This window comes from Schistocerca gregaria, chromosome 1 (genome assembly GCF_023897955.1).
Source record: "Schistocerca gregaria isolate iqSchGreg1 chromosome 1, iqSchGreg1.2, whole genome shotgun sequence".
NCBI classification, from domain to species: Eukaryota; Metazoa; Arthropoda; class Insecta; order Orthoptera; family Acrididae; genus Schistocerca; species Schistocerca gregaria.
The window spans coordinates 257,967,017-257,986,155 of NC_064920.1; the positions used below are offsets into that span (position 1 = coordinate 257,967,017).

Here is a 19,139-nt window from a genome sequence, read left to right on the forward strand (position 1 = left end):
CCACACTGCCCTCCAATGCTAAATTTGTGATCCCTTGATGCCTCAGAACATGCCCACCAACCGGTCCCTTCTTCTCGTCCAGTTGTGCCACAAACTCCTCTTCTCCCCAAATCTATTCAATACCTCCTAATTAGTTATGTGATGTACCCATCTAATCTTCAGCATTCTTCTGTAGCACCACATTTTGAAAGCTTCTATTCTCTTCTTGTCCAAACTATTTATCGTCCATGTTTCACTTCCATACATGGCTACACTCCATACAAATACTTTCAGAAATGACTTTCTGACACTTAAATTTATACTCGATGTTAACAAATTTCTCTTCTTCAGAAACACTTTCCTTGCCATTGCCAGTCTACATTATATATCCTCTCTACTTCGACCATCATCAGTTATTTTGCTCCCCAAATAGGAAAACTCCTTTACTCCTTTAAGTGTCTCATTTCCCAATCTAATTCCTTCAGCATCACCCGACTTAATTCAACTACATTCCATTATCCTCGTTTTGCTTTTGTTGATGTTCATCTTAGATCCTCCTTTCAAGACAGTGTCCATTCCGTTCAACTGCTCTTCCAAGTCCTTTGCTGTCTCTGACAGAATTACTAGGTTATCGACGAATTTCAAAGTTTTTATTTCTTCTCCATGGATTTTAATACCTACTCCGAATTTTTCTTTTGTTTCCTTTACTGCTTGCTGAATATACAGATTGAATAACATTGGGGAGAGACTACAACCCTGTCTCACTCCCTTCCCAACCACTGCTTCCCTTGCATCCCCCTCAACTCTTTTAACTGCCATCTGGTTTCTGTACAAATTGTAAATAGCCTTTCGCTCCCTGTATTTTACCCCTGCCACCTTTAGAATTTGAAAGAGAGTATTCCAGTCAACGTTGTCAAAAGCTTTCTCTAAGTCTACATACTAGGAACATAGGTTTGCCTCTCCTTAATCTAGCTTCTAAGAGAAGTCGTAGGGTCAGTATTGCCTCACGTGTTCCAATATTTCTACGGAATCCGAACTGATCTTCCCAAAGGACAGCTTCTACCATCTTTTCCATTTGTGTGTAAAGAATTCGCGTTAGTATTTTGCAGCTGTGATTTATTAAACTGATAGTTCGGCAATTTTCACATCTGTTAACACCTTCTTTCCTTGGGATCAGAATTATTATATTCTTCTTGAAGTCTGAGGGTACTTCTCCTGTCTCATACATCTTGCTCACCAGATGGTTGAGTTTTGTCAGTACTGGCTCTCCCAAGGCCTTCAGTAGTTCTAATGGAATGTTGTCTACTCCCGGGGCCTTGTTTCGGCTTAGGTCTTTCAGTGCTCTGTCAAACTCTTCACGCAGTATCGTATCTCCCATTTCATCTTCATCTACATTTTCTTCTATTTCTATAATATTGTCCTCAAGTGCATCGCCCTTGTATAAACCCTCTATATATTCCTCTCATCTTTCTGCTTTCCCTTCTTTGGTTAGGACTGGGTTTCCATCTGAGCTCTTGATATTCATACAAGTGGTTCTCTTTTCTCCAAAGGTCTCTTTAATTTTCCTGTAGGCAGTATCTATCTTACCCCTAGTGACATAAGCCTCTACATCCTTACATTTGTCCTCTAGCCATCCCTGCTTAGCCATTTTGCACTTCCTGTCGATCTCATTTTTGAGACGTTTGTATTCCTTTTTCCCTGCTTCATTTACTGCATTTTTATATTTTCTCCTTTCATCAATTAAATTCAATATTTCTTCTGTCACCCAAGGATTTCTACTAGCCCTCATCTTTTTACCTACTTGATCCTCTGCTGCCTTCACTACTTCATCCCTCAAAGCTACCCATTCTTCTTCTACTGTACTTCTTTCCCCCACTGCTGTCAATTGTTCCCTTAAGCTCTCCCTGAAACTCTGTACAACCTCTGGTTCTTTCAGTTTATCCAGGTCCCTTCTCCTTAAATTCCCACGTTTTTGCAGTTTCTTCAGTTTTAATCTGCAGTTCATAAAAAATAGATGGTGGTCAGAGTCCACTTCTGCTCCTGGAAATGTCTTACAGTTTAAAACCTGGTTCCTAAATCTCTGTCCTACCATTATATAATCTATCTGATACCTTTTGGTATCTCCAGGGTTCTTCCATGTATACAACTTGAGGAGATTTTAATTATGACATTGAAATAAAGTTCGTATACTGCACAACAATTTACATTGCTGACTTCTTTTGAAACCCGGGCGAGCAATTTAACTGTCTTTGCCTTATTTCTAATAGCTCCAGTTAATCTCATGGTAAGCTTAATACTTCCCATGCTCTTGTTTTTTATGAAATAAATCAGCAGATACAACACTCAACTCCATATTTGTCATGTTGACAGCTATAAAACATTTCTCTTTTTATGATTATGTTGTTTAATTTGTTTCACATTGAATTTGTTAAATTCCATTCTGAGTTCATCTAGCTTCTCCCAATCACTGCAAAATGATAACTATATTCTGTTTGCTTTTGTCCCTACCTGTACCTTTGGCTATTGTTCTGGGACTAGGACTAACTGACTCTAATTTTCCAACTTCATTAATGGTTTACTCATGTTCCTGATATCATTATTTTTATCTCTGTTTGTTGTTGTTGTTATTCCACGTTCTGTGTTGTCAGCCTGTCCAGTGATTCTTGTGTATTCAGCATAGTCTTGCTACCCAGTTGTTAGGAAGATTAGTTGGAATTTGTTCAGAAAGCCACCATGAAGTATTGTAGTAGGAGCTGTGGGCTTGTGAGTGCAGTGTGGTGACATGTGGGCCAGAGTAACATATGCAAAAAGATTGAGAGTCAGCCTTGCAATGCTCAGCAGAACCTAGCACCATGCAGTGATAATAGCTGCAGCAGGGAGGACGTTGTCACAACAGAGCAACACCCTTGTTGTTAGGTATATATCTGGGTGCTGGGTAATAATGCAGCAAATGCACATCAGAGCCATATAAATAGGTGTGAATTTTGAGACAGATTCAGAGTTTGGTAGCACCTCTGTGATGCCAGGTCGAGGCTAGACGACGAGACAACCTGGCACCACCAGCTGCAGTTGTGGATTTGAGAGTGGGGCGGACCAGCTGCCACCTGCATTGAGTCTCCTTGTGGGACTTGATTTCACAGTGCTACTGACCTGCCATCGAAACCTGCCATCACCAGTTACCTGCCACGGGAGCAGCAGGTCATCTCCCATGCATGGCAGTCTCCATTCACATCCACAGTGGACATAAACAGTGCCGGAGTTACTTGGGGTGCCTGTCCCACAGAGGAATGCCATTGCAAAAGAAGTAGAAGAGCACCATTGATGTCAAGGCCATTGCCTACTGTCTGGCTGCTGGCTGTTGCTCGACTCGATGTCAGGAATGCAGGGCGCCCATGCGTGCAACTCTTCAGCATGATGTGTGTATATAAAGTGGAATAAAACATTTCTCTTGACCACCTGTGCCACTGGACCCATTGATAGTGATGTAAAATGCCTGGGAATTTGTAAGTTGGGGCTAATTCCCGGGATAAATGCCTGGGCAAATGCCAAAAATTCATTAATGCTTGGAAATTTGTGCATTTTAAAGACAAGTTGATATTTTGTATTTGAAAAGGTGAAAACAACACTACTTTTTAAGTGGTTGTGTACCCAAGTTGGATAAAGCTGCTCGAGAGTTAGGGAATGGGGAGAGGTATTAGGGGAAATAAATTGGACTCTGTAAACTTAACTTTTTACATCTTTAATGCGAAAAATTCCTGGGGTAGTACAAAAGGAAAATGGAAAGGAAGTCCCATGCTTCTTTATAGAGTGTAGGGGAATGATGCGGGAGACCCGCACCGCTGTACTAGGCAGGGTCCTAATGGAGGTAGTTTTCCATTGCCTTCCTCCGACCGTAATGTGGGTGGATGATTGATTGATGATGATGATGATGATGATGATGATGATGATGATGATGAAAACGACACAATAATACCCAGTCATCTCGGGGCAGGTGACAATCCTTGACTTCGCCGGGTATCGAACCCGGGACCCTGTGCTCGGGAAGTGAGAATGCTACTGTGAGACTATGAGCTGTGGAATAGTACATAAGGGGGGGGGGGGGGGGGAGGGAGGCAAATGATGTAGAGTATAGTTCATATTAAGGAGCTTGCCTGTAGGTAGTATTTTAACTTGTATTATAGTACTGCAAAAAAAATTAAATTCTTCTCAGTGAATTTCATGATCTTCATAAGTTGAAGAAGAATAATTGAGTTCTGACTTGGCCTCCGATTCTCCTGAACCTGATTTACCACTGACTGCTGGGTTCCTTTCCATTTTGTCTTTGCTTGGACTGTTCAGTAGGGGTTTTTGCTTGGCATCAAAATAATTAGGTTGTGTTCTGTCTGAAAGTGCTGAGGGAACATTCTGTACCACTAGATATAACCGGTGCACCCAGAATTTTTATGGCAACTTCTGCCAATTCACAGGCTCACCTTAAACCTTGCCACTACAATAAAGAATGTACATGATGATTTTTTTATCTTCCTGAGAATGAGGGATCACTCCTTCCCCCACACATCATCAGGACAAAATTCTTTGTTTCTCTCTATACTTAGCCAAGTTCTCTCTAACTTAAATAACAGTTTGTCCAGCCTTCTGAATGATTTCATGTTGCCTTCAGTTGTCATTCTCTTTATTTCATGTATGATTGTACAACTTTGACCTTACACCATTTTTCAAGTATTTTATGGATGACTGTATGGAAGTAGTATATTATGCCATGTATTTCCTTGCTGCTGTGACTGCATATTAAGTTCATGAAATAAATTAGAGAGATTTTTGTATTTTAGGAGCATGTTACTTTCAAGCAGTTCTTGCTAAACACATTATATAGACACAAAATTGTACATGCAATACTGAGAACCACAGCTGAAGGCATCACAAAATCATTCAAAAAACTCATTGCAGCTGCAGACCCTATCACACTGAAAATTCAGTCCAGTGTTCTTCACTGTGCCACAAACAAAGTTTATTGCATCAAGCATCTTGATAAGCTTCAAGTTACTACCTTGTACTGATGGATTAAGAAGATTAGCTTCAAGATGAATAGAAGACACATTGAGTTCCTTCCTAGCTTGGAATTTAGATAAGATTGACTTTTCTTCCACAGATTGCAGAGGAGAGGACACTAGTTTCTCAGTGAGAACTACTACCAACTTATTGAAGTTTATAGCTCTTGTGTGAAATTGAGGCTCATTTAACTCTGAAGTTGTAATCAAATGAATGATTTGGTTCATGAGCTCTTACCATTTTCTGTTGACCAGAAAACATCATCAGAACATTCTTCTTTTTTCAAGCTGCAGATACAACTGCACCTTTTTGTTTACAACTGAGCTTTGTAAGACAACTGTATTTGATTGCAAAACATTAAAGACAAAAAATATGGCTCCTCATATTGTCTTTCCTGGACACTTAGTGAAATCATATCTTTTTTAACTATTTTGAAAGCGTAAAATATCTGAGCACATCTATTTTAATAGGTGAACTAGGCACCCAAGTGGAACAATGTGAGGGTACTTATCATTTACCAGATTTAATGCAGCATCTTGAGCGTAAGTCCTTTGTTATTAAATCCTTTTTATGTTAATGTGTTCATTTTATCTTCACAGCAGTGCAGTCATATGAAAGTGGGTAAAGAAAGGGGCAGAACAGAAAACTATAGTGTGGCTCAGATGTTGCTACATTTGACAGTAAAGCAGTTTTCTTTTCACTGAAAACAGTGGCTTACCAGTTTATCAGTACAGAGCTGTTAAACACTGTGTGTGTGTGTGTGTGTGTGTGTGTGTGTGTGTGTGTGTGTGTGTGTGTGTGTGTGTAATGCGTGTGCGCGTGGGTGTGCTTATGTGCGTGTGCTCCCGTGCATGTGCTTGTGAGTGTGAAAAGCGGCAGTATAAATGATTAGCAGCTGTCAGCACCACGCGCCTTTCTTTGGTACAGCAAGTTGAAATGCTTCTCTCTTCTTTCCTTTCATTCTTAGTAATAAAGTCAATTAATGATACATATAGTTTTAAGAGGATGTCGTTATCAGGAGAAAGAAAACTGGCGTTCTACGGATCGGAGCGTGGAATGTCAGATCCCTTAATCGGGCAGGTAGGACAGAAAATTTTAAAAGGGAAATGGATAGGTTAAAGTTAGATATAGTGAGAATTAGTGAAGTTCGGTGGCAGGAGGAACAAGACTTCTGGTCAGGTGACTACAGGGTTGTAAACACAAAATCAAATAGGGGTAATGCAGGAGTAGGTTTAATAATGAATAGGAAAATAGGAATGCAGGTAGGCTACTACAAACAGCATAGTGAACGCATTATTGTGGCCAAGATAGATACGAAGCCCACACCTACTACAGTAGTACAAGTTTATATGCAAACTAGCTCTGCAGATGACGAAGAAATTGAAGAAATGTATGATCAAATAAAAGTAATTATTCAGATAGTGAAGGGAGCTGAAAATTTAATAGTCATGGGAGACTGGAATTCTGTAGTAGGGAAAGGGAGAGAAGGAAACGTAGTAGGTGAATATGGACTGGGGCAAAGAAATGAAAGAGGAAGCCGCCTGGTAGAATTTTGCACAGAGCACAACTTAATCATAAGTAACACTTGGTTCAAGAATCATAAAAGAAGGCTGTATACATGGAAGAACCCTGGAGATACTAAAAGGTATCAGATGATTACATAATGGTAAGGCAGAGATTTAGGAACCAGGTTTTAAATTGTAAGGCATTTCCAGTGGCAAATGTGGACTCTGACCACAATCTATTGGTTATGACCTGTAGATTAAAACTGAAGAAACTGCAAAAAGGTGGGAATTTGAGGAGATGGGCCCTGGATAAACTGAAAGAACCAGAGGTTGTACAGAGTTTCAGGGAGAGCATAAGGGAGCAATTGACAGGAATGGGGGAAAGAAATACTGTAGAAGGAGAATGGATAGCTTTGAGGGATGAAGTAGTGAAGGCAGCCGAGGATCAAGTAGGTAAAAAGATGAGGGCTAGTAGAAATCCTTAGGTGACAGAAGAAATATTAAATTTAATTGATGAAAGGAGAAAATATAAAAATGCAGTAAATGAAGCAGGGAAAAAGGAATACAGACGTCTCAAAAATGAGATAGACAGGAAGTGAAAATGACTAAGCAGGGATGGCTAGAGGACAAATATAAGGATGTAGAGGCTTATCTCACTAGGGGTAAGATAGATACTGCTTACAGGAAAATTAAAGAGACCTTTGGAGAAAAGAGAACCACTTGTATGAACATCAAGAGCTCAGATGGAAACCCAGTTCTAAGCAAAGAAGAGAAAGCAGAAAGGTGGAAGGAGTATATAGAGGGTCTATACAAGGGTGATGTACTTTGAGGACAATATTATGGAAATGGAAGAGGATGTAGATGAAGATGAAATTGGAGATACGATACTGCGCGAAAAGTTTGACAGAGCGCTGAAAGACCTGAGTCGAAACAAGGCCCCCGGAGTAGACAACATTCCATTGGAACCACTGAAGGCCTTGGGAGAGTCAGTCCTTACACAACTCTACCATCTGGTGAGCAAGATGTAAGAGACAGGCGAAATACCCTCAGACTTCAAGAAGAATATAGTAATTCCAATCCCTAAGAAAGCAGGTGTTGAGAGATGTTAAAATTACCGAACTATTAGTTTAATAAATCACAGCTGCAAAATACTGACACGAATTCTTTACACACAAATGGAAAAAATGGTAGAAGCTGTCCTTTGGGAAGATCAGTTTGGATTCCGTTGAAATATTGGAACACGTGAGGTAATACTGACCCTACGACTTCTCTTAGAAGCTAGATTAAGGAGAGGCAAACCTATGTTCCTAGCATGTAGACTTAGAGAAAGCTTTTGACAAAGTTGACTGGAATACTCTCTTTCAGATTCTGAAGGTGGCAGGGGTAAAATACAGGGAGCAAAAGGCTATTTACAATCTGTACAGAAACCAGATAAGAGTCGAGGGGCATGAAAGGGAAGCAGTGGTTGGGAAGGGAGTGAGGCAGGGTTGTAGTCTCTCCCCGATGTTATTCAATCTGTATATTGAGCAAGCAGTAAAGGAAACAAAAGAAAAATTCGGAGTAGGTATTAAAATCCATGGAGAAGAAATAAAAACTTTGAGGTTCGCCGATGACATCGTATTTCTGTCAGAGACAGCAAAGGACTTGGAAGAGCAGTTGAACGGAATGGATAGTGTCTTGAAAGGAGGATATAAAATGAACATCAACAAAAGCAAAACGAGGATAATGGAATGTAGTCGAATTAAGTCAGGTGATGCTGAGTGAATTAGATTAGGAAACGAGACACTTAAAGGAGTAAAGGAGTTTTCCTATTTGGGGAGCAAACTAACTGATGATGGTCGAAGTAGAGAGGATATAAAATGTAGACTGGCAATGGCAAGGAAAGCGTTTCTGAAAAAGAGAAATTTGCTAACATCGAGTATAGATTTAAGTGTCAGGAAGTCATTTCTGAAAGTATCTGTATGGAGTGTAGCCATGTATGGAAGTGAAACATGGCCGATAAATAGTTTGGACAAGAAGAGAATAGAAGCTTTCGAAATGTGGTGCTACAGAAGAATACTGAAGATAAGGTGGATAGAGCACGTAACTAATGAGGAAGTATTGAATAGGATTGGGGAGAAGAGAAGTTTGTGGCACAACTTGACCAGAAGAAGGGATCGGTTGGTAGGACATGTTATGAGGCATCAAGGGATCACCAATTTAGTATTGGAGGGCAGCGTGGAGGGTAAAAATCGTAGAGGAAGACCAAGAGATCACTACACTAAACAGATTCAGAAGGATGTAGGTTGCAGTAGGTACTGGTAGATGAAGAAGCTTGCATTAGATAGAGTAGCAATGAGAGCTGCATCAAACCAGTCTCAGGACTGAAGACGACAACAACAACAACGTGCGTGTACATTGTTCTATTGTATTTATGTCGTTATACACCAAATTTATAAAAAGCTCCTCGGAAACGTAACACTAAACTTTACACTTTTTTAGTACCATGATTAACATGTTAAATTATGTTAAATTACTATCTGTATGTTCTGCAAGGCTTACCCAGTTTTTAACCACCCTAAGCTACTTTTGTTTAATGCTATCTTCTTTACTGCTACTAATCCTATGTTAATTCAAATTCATCTACTTTTAAGTTTTTAAGTGCTGTTGCTTTTACTGATACTTAGTCATAGTGATGTACTCTCCATGATAGTACAGATCTTTCCTGTAAATAGCCACACCAGAAAAAGTTTGAGCAATGTATTCAAAATTGAGAAATAATTTTGCTGAGTATTTGCTAGTCTTTCCCATGGGCTCCAAATCTGTTGTAAGGGTATCGTTCTCGTCAGAATTAAGTTCTTTACATATTATGCCACTAAAGGTTTTAATGGTTATATTAATCCAATTCCTAATGTATAGGTAGCTACTGTTATGTATCTATATTTTCACGTGCGCATGCACATGGTGCCTGGTACACAGCTGCTGCTCACCGCGGTTCGTTCCAGCGCAGTTCTCACGGGCTACCGACTTTGTTCACACAGTGGGGCAGCTGTTTCTCTTCAGCTAAGTAATGTAGATTTATGACTGGTTACTACAGTGCTACAGTTTTACACTTGACATGGCCAAATTTTGGTATGCAATAGTTTAGTGTCACTGGCTTCTGGAGAGGGCGAAATTATTTTGGCTGAAACCTGTGTAAAGATTGGTTTCTATTTGCAACTGAGGCTAACGTGTTACACCGATGGCTCAATGGCTGTTGGTCACGTAGGCTTTGCGTATGTTCATGGAGGACATATTGAACAGCACTCCTTGCCAGATGGCTGCAGTGTTTCACTGCAGAGCTGGTGGCCATATCTTGTGACCTTGAGCACATCCGCTCATGCCCTGGTTAGTCATTTTTCATGTGTACTGACTCCTTGGACAGCCTACAAACTATCAACCAGTGCTACCCTCGCCATCCTTTGGTAGCGTCTATTCAGGAGTCCATCTGTGCCCTGGAACAGTCCCGTCATTCAGTAGTTTTTGTGTGGACTCCAGGATACCTCGGAATCCTAGGCAGCAAACTTGCCGACAGGCTAAGCGGAAACCGCTTCTGGAGATGGGCATCTCCGAAACTGACCTGCATTCTGTCTTACGCCGCAGGGTTTTATAGCTTTGGGAGGCGGAATGGCATAGCAGTATGTGCAACAAACTGTCTTTCATGCAGTCCTCTCACAGGGAATCAGTTGTCCTCTGCTGGCCCTGTGTTGTCCATATGTGGCTAACACATCATTACCTCCTCTGTCGCGAGGACCCACCTCAGTGTCGCTGCGGCTCACAAATGACGGTCGTCCACCTCTTGCTGGACTGCCCACTTTTAGTCGCTCTGCGGCAGACTTTTGACTTTCCCAGCACCCTGCCTTTGGTGTTGATTGACAATGCCTCAACAGCAGTTTTAGTTTTATCTTTTATTCATGAGGGTGTGTTTATCATTTGATTTAAGTTTTAGTGCATGTCCTTTGGCCCCCCTGTGTCCTTCACCCTAGTGCTTTTAGGGTGGACGTTTTAATTTATTGCAGAGTGGCTGGCTTCTCCATTTTATTCTCATGGTCAGACAGCCATGGTAATCTGCTCTCTTGTTTCAATCTCTTCTATGTGTTTCTTGCATCTCTCTATGGTTTTCTTGTCTGAGTTTGTCCATTTTAGTGCTTCTTGCCCTACTATCATTCTTGTCGTTTTCTCCTTTCTTCCAGCTGTGTTTTGTATGTCTCGATTATTTTACTCCCACCCATGTGGAATTATTTTAATTGAAACGAGGGACCAATGACCTATTAGTTTGCCCCCCCCCCCCCCCCCCCCCCCCTCCGTCTTTTAAACCAACCATTCAAGAGTCAAGAGAAACCTTATTCTTGAAGTATTGGAAGCACTGAAACATCGGTTCAAAACTGCTGGACCGAGCACACACTATTCATGTGGTGGATTTAACATTTCTGCTTCAGAATTTGCAGAATACAAAGTGTATTTGAGAGAACCACCTGCCCCATCAACTAAACATCTAGCCAATTCCCATCAAAACAGACAAATAAAAGGAGGGAAAAATTTCATTAATAAAAGAGCTTGTAGATTGCATTGGAACATAAATGCATTGACTCTGCACTTGAAAGAACTGATACTTTTAGTTGTAGGAAGACCTTTGTGTTCAGAAGCTATTCCAAGAATTATGATATTCCTGTTCTAAGTGTATTAAAGTCTCCACAAAAGAAGGTTTCAGTAGGGAGAGATCCAAATCCTGCATACAAATGTTGATAACAGCTACCACAAGCAGCGATGGGTATAAGAAAAGGCCACCAGTTGTCTGTCATGGATTTGGAACTAATTTCACTGATGTAAGTAATTGGAAATAAAAACTAGTGCCTATTTTGGACTTTCACTCACCCCCTACGTTTATCAGTTACATTGATGTAAACATTTTCTGCATTCTCCTGTTGAAAATGACTGAACCTACTTGGTGAGTCGGTGTAAGGGCTAGCGATGAATACATCCTAAGGAAAATGTAGTTTTTCAAAGCAGCAGACAGCATTTTAATGTTATAAATAGCAACCAATATCCTTAGAAAAGTACAGGTATTAACTGACTGGCATGTAAATAGGAATGAAAACTTTCTAGCTTTTGGGCGAATCCGTTTTCGAGCTAGATTACACATACACACAGCATGTGCTTTGCTCCCCACATGTGTGTGCACTGTATTTGTTTTGCTTCTTCTCTTATGATCTGGTCCTTGGCGAAATAATAACCCTAACTTTCTCTTAGTTAATGATGCAGTATTTTGAACAGTGTATTGTATATTTTATGAGGTAGGTAATGTGTTGTTTCTGATGGAATTTGGGAGTGTGATGGGAACTCCAGTTCTACAAGACTCGGAAAGCAGAATATGTAATTTGAATAAAATTATACACATTTCAGATAAATGATTCCTAGTGCTCGAAAAAGTTGCAGACAATGGAAGTGTGCTAATAAGGTGCCTGCCTTGGCAGTCTAATCTATCTCTTTTCAGTAATGTCATATGCATAACAACACATTTAAAAGTACTCTTGTTTTATGTATTTTGGTTGTACTAAGTTTTAAATTATGGATTTTTCCAATGTCATGTTTCAGACCTAGCGTTTGCCATAATATTTTCGGAAAAGATTGGTGTGCTAACATTTCTAAAGAACAATGTGAAAGATACAGTCTTTAAGGATGGTGTCTCAAAGATTTTTATGCTGCTTCAGAACTTGCTGGAAAGTTTTCCAGAAAGAATTTCTTCGTATGCGTGCCAGATCAAGGTAAGAATACATAAAAGATCCCATATACAATATGCATGTCACTTCTTTTCTGCTGCAAAACGCTTAAGGGGAAGAAGGGAATAAAAATATGCCATTTTAAGTAATAACAAAATTCTTTTCACTTGTTCTTTGGGATGGTTGACAGTGTATGTAATGTATCGAGTGTATAAAATAAAGATTGCTATTGAAAAGTGTGCAAATGACAGTGTCACTGGAAGATATGAGTGCTGCTGGTCATGTTCCATTCACTTTAAAATTCAGTAGCAATGGAATTATGGACTCTGTAGGATCATGTGTAAACTGTCAAAACTTTTTACCAAATGATAAGTCCGAAGAGCTGGCGCATCTTTCCTTCCATTAGCATTTCAACATTCATTATAATTGGTAATTGCTGTTTGCATCTGTGGCTGAAAATGAAGTTGAAACTTTGAAGAGAAGGTACATAGAAAGGCTGGGCGGTAAAAAACTTTGTGTATGCCTGAAAACAGAAAGTGTGCAAGATAAGTTATCAGAACCTCATGTTGATTAGCTTGCTGGTATAGCACTACACTTCACATTTTATGTGGAATGGTCAGAATAATTTTATACAATAACCTACCAGTTCATTTGTTCAGAAGCAAAATGTTACAGGCTTGTAAAGAAAATAATGTGTTTTAAAGATTGTTCTGTGAATAATGTTTTAATGAGTGAGAAAAAATATTGTTCCAGATATTATGTTACATCACTGAGAAGAGCTTAAGGTTTTGCCAAGTGTACTGCAAATATAAAGGCAGCATAAGTAAAAGTGTAAAGGCTACATGTGAGTTACGTAATTTGAATGAAACCGAAGAAGATACAGATATAGTGTACAAAAATGTTTAAAGTTACTGAAGAATTTGTATCTGTCGCTATTGGTGGCCAGGTGAAGCAAACATGCCACCATCGTCTGCAGCTAGTGCACCGGCTGGCAATTGTGAACATGTCGGGCTGCTGCCAGCGGTGCCTCATCCACTTGCATCTTCTCCACTGTACGCAAACCTTCTTGAGTCAGAGCAGCTCCTTGCCAGTGTATATTTGGTTGTCAGTGACAGAACTCTGCACTTGTTTGGTAAATAATTGTGTGAATGTTTCTTTAACCCTATCATTATTGTCATGCAATTATCAGCTGATGTAATTTTTGCACATGTAGTGGTTGCCAACAGTTTGTGTGCCAGTGTTGTTTGTTCTGTGCATGTCTTTCTCGAATAAAATGGATCCGGCATTCAGTTGCTAGAACAGCAGCAACAGCTTGAGAAACAACAGCGGCAGTTAGATGTGTTTTGTCAATTATTTATAAATTCACTGAAAGCACCCCAGCCACTGCCACCTAAGTACCTCTTTGCTCCTCCAGCTTTTCCACCGTTACAAGAAGCAAAGAAAGATTAGGACATATACATGTGACTTCGGCAGCATCATTTTGCAACTTTTCAGGTAGATGATCCAGCCTTGCAAAAAGCTTTTTTCTTGTCATTGGTTGTGCCTAAAATGTTTCATTTGCTTCAAAAACTTGTCCCATTGAAATATTCATCAGCATTGTCATTTTTTGAAATGTGCGACTTGCTTGTTACTTACTACCTTAATCAAACCCATGTCGTGGTTCCCTGTTTGGAGTCCCACCAGCGGCAAAAGAAACCAGGACAGCCCTATCAAGTGTGGGTACCCAACTTCTATGGGCCAAGTAGGAAGAGTAAATTTGTGTGTGCTCACTGCCAGCACTCCTATAATGATTATCTGATGCACAATGCTGTCGTCCATTCTGATGCAGATGGAGAGGTCCATTGGGAGGTATTGCGTTTAGAAGATCAAATGGTTAAGGAGATTTTGCCTGTCACTACGGTTTTTGAAGTGGTGCAAGCCGCTTCTGAATAGGTTGAGGATGTCATGGACATTGCGTCAGTGTGCTCATTGACACAACATTGTCAGCATTCCCGGACTTCCTCAATTTGTTCCTCTAATTCAGTCAGGTCGTAATTAGACTTTATTGTTTTCCACAGCAGTTTCCCATCATGTCCTGACTGTTTATGTGAAGATCCTGCACATTGCTACTCACGTAGGTGCTCATTATGTGCCGCTTGCCATAAAAGAGCCAATGTGGCCATAGTCTGTCAAAGCTCCGGTGAGTGTGGGTCTTGCTTGCAGATGTGGAATTCACGGAAGTGCATAATGTTATGCCAGTCCATGGCCATGAGCTTGATGTCCCCAACAAGATTTATGGTATCCAGTTGATTCAGCAACAACCATTCTGTTTCCAGGTCAATACCAGGTCCTTTATGTCCCTTATAAACCTGGAATCATATAATCATGTGGCTCGACCTGCTCTCTGTCTCCTCCACAAATTGTAATTTGGTCGGTTATGGAAACCAGCCCATTCCTGTTGAAGGAGAGTTTATGATTGAAATCAAGTATCAACTCGTCACAAGAGTGACCAAATTTTTGGCAGTAGACATTGCAACATTGGAGAACATTTTTGGCCTTGATGTATTCCACAGCCTTTGGGTTTCAAATTAAAGACATGGTATATGTTGTTTCAGACACTTTTCCATTACAGGAACTGGACATCATCTGCTGAAAGTTTGGTCCTCTGTCTATAAGTTGCAGGGCCTGAATATCACCTCTAGTCAATGGGCTATGCCTTTTGGTTCTAATTTACAAACCTTCAGGGGCACTTCATATGTGTTGAGATTTCAAATCAACCATTAATTCTCAGTTGGTAGTGGATTCTTATCCAATTCTACAGACCAAGAAATCCTTGTGAAACTGGTCTGGGGTGAACGTTTTTTTCAAAAATTTATTTGGCGGAGGCATATCTGGATTCTGCATCTCAACACATTTTGGTTATACCGTTACACATGCTTGCCTTCTGGCATCACGAGTGACCCCACTATTTTTCAGCAGTTCTTAGAACAAATTAATACATGATATCCCCTTTTGTGCAAACTGTGTAGGCAACATAATTGTCAAAGGCCATCATGGCAGGAACATCTTGACTACCTTTGGACTCTTTTTCCCTAAACTGCAAGAGGCAGGCCTTAAGTGCAACCTGTGGATGTCAGTTTTTTCAGGTGGGAGAAGGATATGTGGGCCATTTTCTTTTAAAGGATGGTGATGGTCCTACACAGCATCATCTAGTGGCTATTTCCAAATTGATCATCATGTCCAGCAGTTGATGGAAAGGCTCCAAGTCACAGCATATTGCATAGTAGTAGTCAATTGGCAAGATCCATTGCTCATTTTGTGTTGAAAGGTTTGCTTGAACAGCTATCTGCTGAGGGGTTGGGCTCATCACGTAATTTTTTCCTGGCGCTGGTTGATGGAGACTTCTCCTTAGTGTAGATTCAGACGAAACCTACATTTGTTATTCCACTGATCCTACAACCTCGGATTCATGCGCTTCTCCGCTATGGCTACTGGGGCATAAACTGCATGAAAATGTTAGTGAGGCATCAGTGGCACACTCTCAATGTTTAGTAGTGATGGATGCACTGTCAAATTATCCATAGGTCATGTGAATGTGCTCCACTACAGCAGAAGATACTGTGAGTGCTTTAACACAGTTTTTGTGACCAAAGGATTGCCACGGATAATTATCTCCGATAAGGCCCACAGTTTGCCTTGGCAGTGTTCTGTGATTACTGCATCTGGAACAGTATTACTCACCTCACATCTGCACCATTCACACCCAATAGAAAGGTGAGGCAAAACATATGGTGCATACATTTAAGATGCAATTGGTAAAGTGCTTGGTGGATTCGCTTCCTGATACAGCATTATCTCTGTTCCTAAGCACCCACAGGACCAATCTGCTGAATGACCGGAGCCCAGTGGAGGTTCTCACAGCCAAAAGCCATGGATTCTGTTACACCTTGTTAGTCCTGCACCATGCCTGTGGCATGGTGGCACCCTTTCATATATGCTGTGAGTGATCCAGTCTGAGTGCACATCTTCAGTCAGTGGCCGGGACGGGCATTGGCTACATTTTGGAAGGTGCATGGCCGGCGAATGTTCTCCATGGGTGCTGTTGGTGCTTCACATTTTTTCTGTCGGAATCAACTATGCCCTCAGTGGGGCAGTGACCCACCTCAGCCACAGTGGACATCATCGGAGCGCCTCCCTATAGGTGCTGCCTCCTCCCAGGGCCTGGGTGCCATGGGGAGTTCTTCGCTGGATGGTTGGTGGGCTTTGACCACATTGAGATCGAGTTGCTGCCTGCCCTGGAACTTCAACCAGTGTCTTGACAGGGCTGCCCGGATGCCACTTACTCATGGGAGCATCTGGTGGATATTCCCCTAATGTCGCTGCCACAGTCTCTTGCCACTGTATGGCATACGCCGTGCATCCCACCAGTTCGGAGACAGCTGACTGCCTATCCCTGCAAGGGCGATGCCTCTTCAGATGCTGGTGAACTGATCGAAACCAGCACTGTTGCTATGCAGCAGCTTTTTTGCCGCTGCAGTCACCACTGTTGGTGGTATGCCAACCTTCTGTCAGCAATGATTCTACCGGTGTGGTCATCCTGTGGTGCTGACTCTGCAGGGAGGGATGTGGTGGCGCGTCCACACAGTCCACCACTACAGCATTTGTATCCAGCACCAGCAGTGGATGGGTGAAGTAAGCACTTCTGTTGCCCACGGCCAGCATCCTGAGCAGCAGTTAGGAACACATCGGGCTGCACGATGGGGTCTCATTCAGTTGCATCGTCTCTGCCATTCGCCAATGTTCTTGAGTCAGACCAACTCTGTGCCAGTGTGCATTCAGTTGTCAGTGAAAGGAGTCTGTAATTGGACAGTTAATAGTCGTGTTAATGTTACGTTAACATTGTCATTATTCAGTGTGCAGTTATCAGCTGACATAATTTTTGTGTGTGTAGTGATCATCAGTAAAGAATACAGATACATCAGAGACACTGAGGGAAAATAGAATTTTTTAATTATGGTTGAGTAGTAAATAAAGTTCTTAATATACAAAAAAAGATAGAAAATAAAATAAGACCAAAAAATTCATAAGGAAAGGCAGATCTTCCATTAAGAAAGTAGTCAGTCACTAGTTATCAATAATTGTGAGCCTTATTACAATTAGTGGCTTACAGATTTTTAGTTCTTCCATTGTTACCCGTAAAAAGATTTAGGTTGCCAAAGATGAATGGTGAACACCATTTTTTATCTACACTCCTGGAAATGGAAAAAGAACACATTGACACCGGTGTGTCAGACCCACCATACTTGCTCCGGACACTGCGAGAGGGCTGTACAAGCAATGATCACACGCACGGCACAGCGGACACACCAGGAACCGCGGTGTTGGCTGTCGAATGGTGCTAGCTGCGTAGCATTTGTGCACCGCCGCCGTCAGTGTCAGCCAGTTTGCCGTGGCATACAGAGCTCCATCGCAGTCTTTAACACTGGTAGCATGCCGCGACAGCGTGGACATGAACCGTATGTGTAGTTGACGGACTTTGAGCGAGGGCGTATAGTGGGCATGCGGGTGGCCGGGTGGACGTACCGCCGAATTGCTCAACACGTGGGGCGTGAGGTCTCCACAGTACATCGATGTTGTCGCCATGTGTCGGCGGAAGGTGCACGTGCCCGTCGACCTGGGACCGGATCGCAGCGACACACGGATGCACGCCAAAACCGTAGGATCCTACGCAGTGCCGCAGGGGACCGCACCGCCACTTCCCAGCAAATTAGGGACACTGTTGCTCCTGGGGTATCGGCGAGGACCATTCGCAACCGTCTCCATGAAGCTGGGCTACGGTCCCGCACACCGTTAGGCCGTCTTCCGCTCACGCCCCAACATCGTGCAGCCCCCCTCCAGTGGTGTCGCGACAGGCGGGAATGGAGGGATGAATGGAGACGTGTCGTCTTCAGCGATGAGAGTCGCTTCTGCCTTGGTGCCAATGATGGTCGTATGCGTGTTTGGCGCCGTGCAGGTGAGCGCCACAATCAGGACTGCATACGACCGAGGCACACAGGGCCAACACCCGGCATCATGGTGTGGGGAGCGATCTCCTACACTGGCCGTACACCTCTGGTGATCGTCGAGGGGACACTGAATAGTGCACGGTACATCCAAACCGTCATCGAACCCATCGTTCTACCATTCCTAGACCGGCAAGGGAACTTGCTGTTCCAACAGGACAATGCACGTCCGCATGTATCCCGTGCTCTAGAAGGTGTAAGTCAACTACCCTGGCCAGCAAGATCTCCGGATCTGTCCCCCATTGAGCATGTTTGGGACTGGATGAAGCATCGTCTCATGCGGTCTGCACGTCCAGCACGAACGCTGGTCCAACTGAGGCGCCAGGTGGAAATGGCATGGCAAGCCGTTCCACAGGACTGCATCCAGCATCTCTACGATCGTCTCCATGGGAGAATAGCAGCCTGCATTGCTGCGAAAGGTGGATATACACTGTACTAGTGCCGACATTGTGCATGCTCTGTTGCCTGTGTCTATGTGCCTGTGTCTATGTGCCTGTGGTTCTGTCAGTGTGATCATGTGATGTATCTGACCCCAGGAATGTGTCAATAAAGTTTCCCCTTCCTGGGACAATGAATTCATGGTGTTCTTATTTCAATTTCCAGGAGTGTATGTAGAAGGCAGAGATGACTGTAGATACTGTAAGATAAGTTAAGCTATACTAATATGACTGAAAAAAAGAGAAAAATTGAGCCTACAGTGATAGCAATGCAAGCAATATTAAAAAGGGGATGAGAATGTTATAGGAATATTATAATGCTGTGCATTAAGAATAATCAAAAGTATTATTTAAGAAGTCAAAGGATGGTTCAGTGCAGGCTTGATAGCA

The 19,139-nt window shown here is 42.0% G+C and overlaps 1 protein-coding gene across 1 annotated transcript in view; it reads left to right on the top strand.

The window, feature by feature from the left end:
* LOC126341345 (DNA-dependent protein kinase catalytic subunit-like) overlaps positions 1–19,139 on the top strand; it is a 526,946-nt gene that overhangs the window by 35,487 nt on the left and 472,320 nt on the right. The window contains exon 2 of the mRNA XM_050001770.1: positions 12,147–12,316. Coding sequence (XP_049857727.1) covers positions 12,147–12,316 — 170 coding nt within the window. The remainder of the gene's footprint in view (positions 1–12,146; positions 12,317–19,139) is intronic.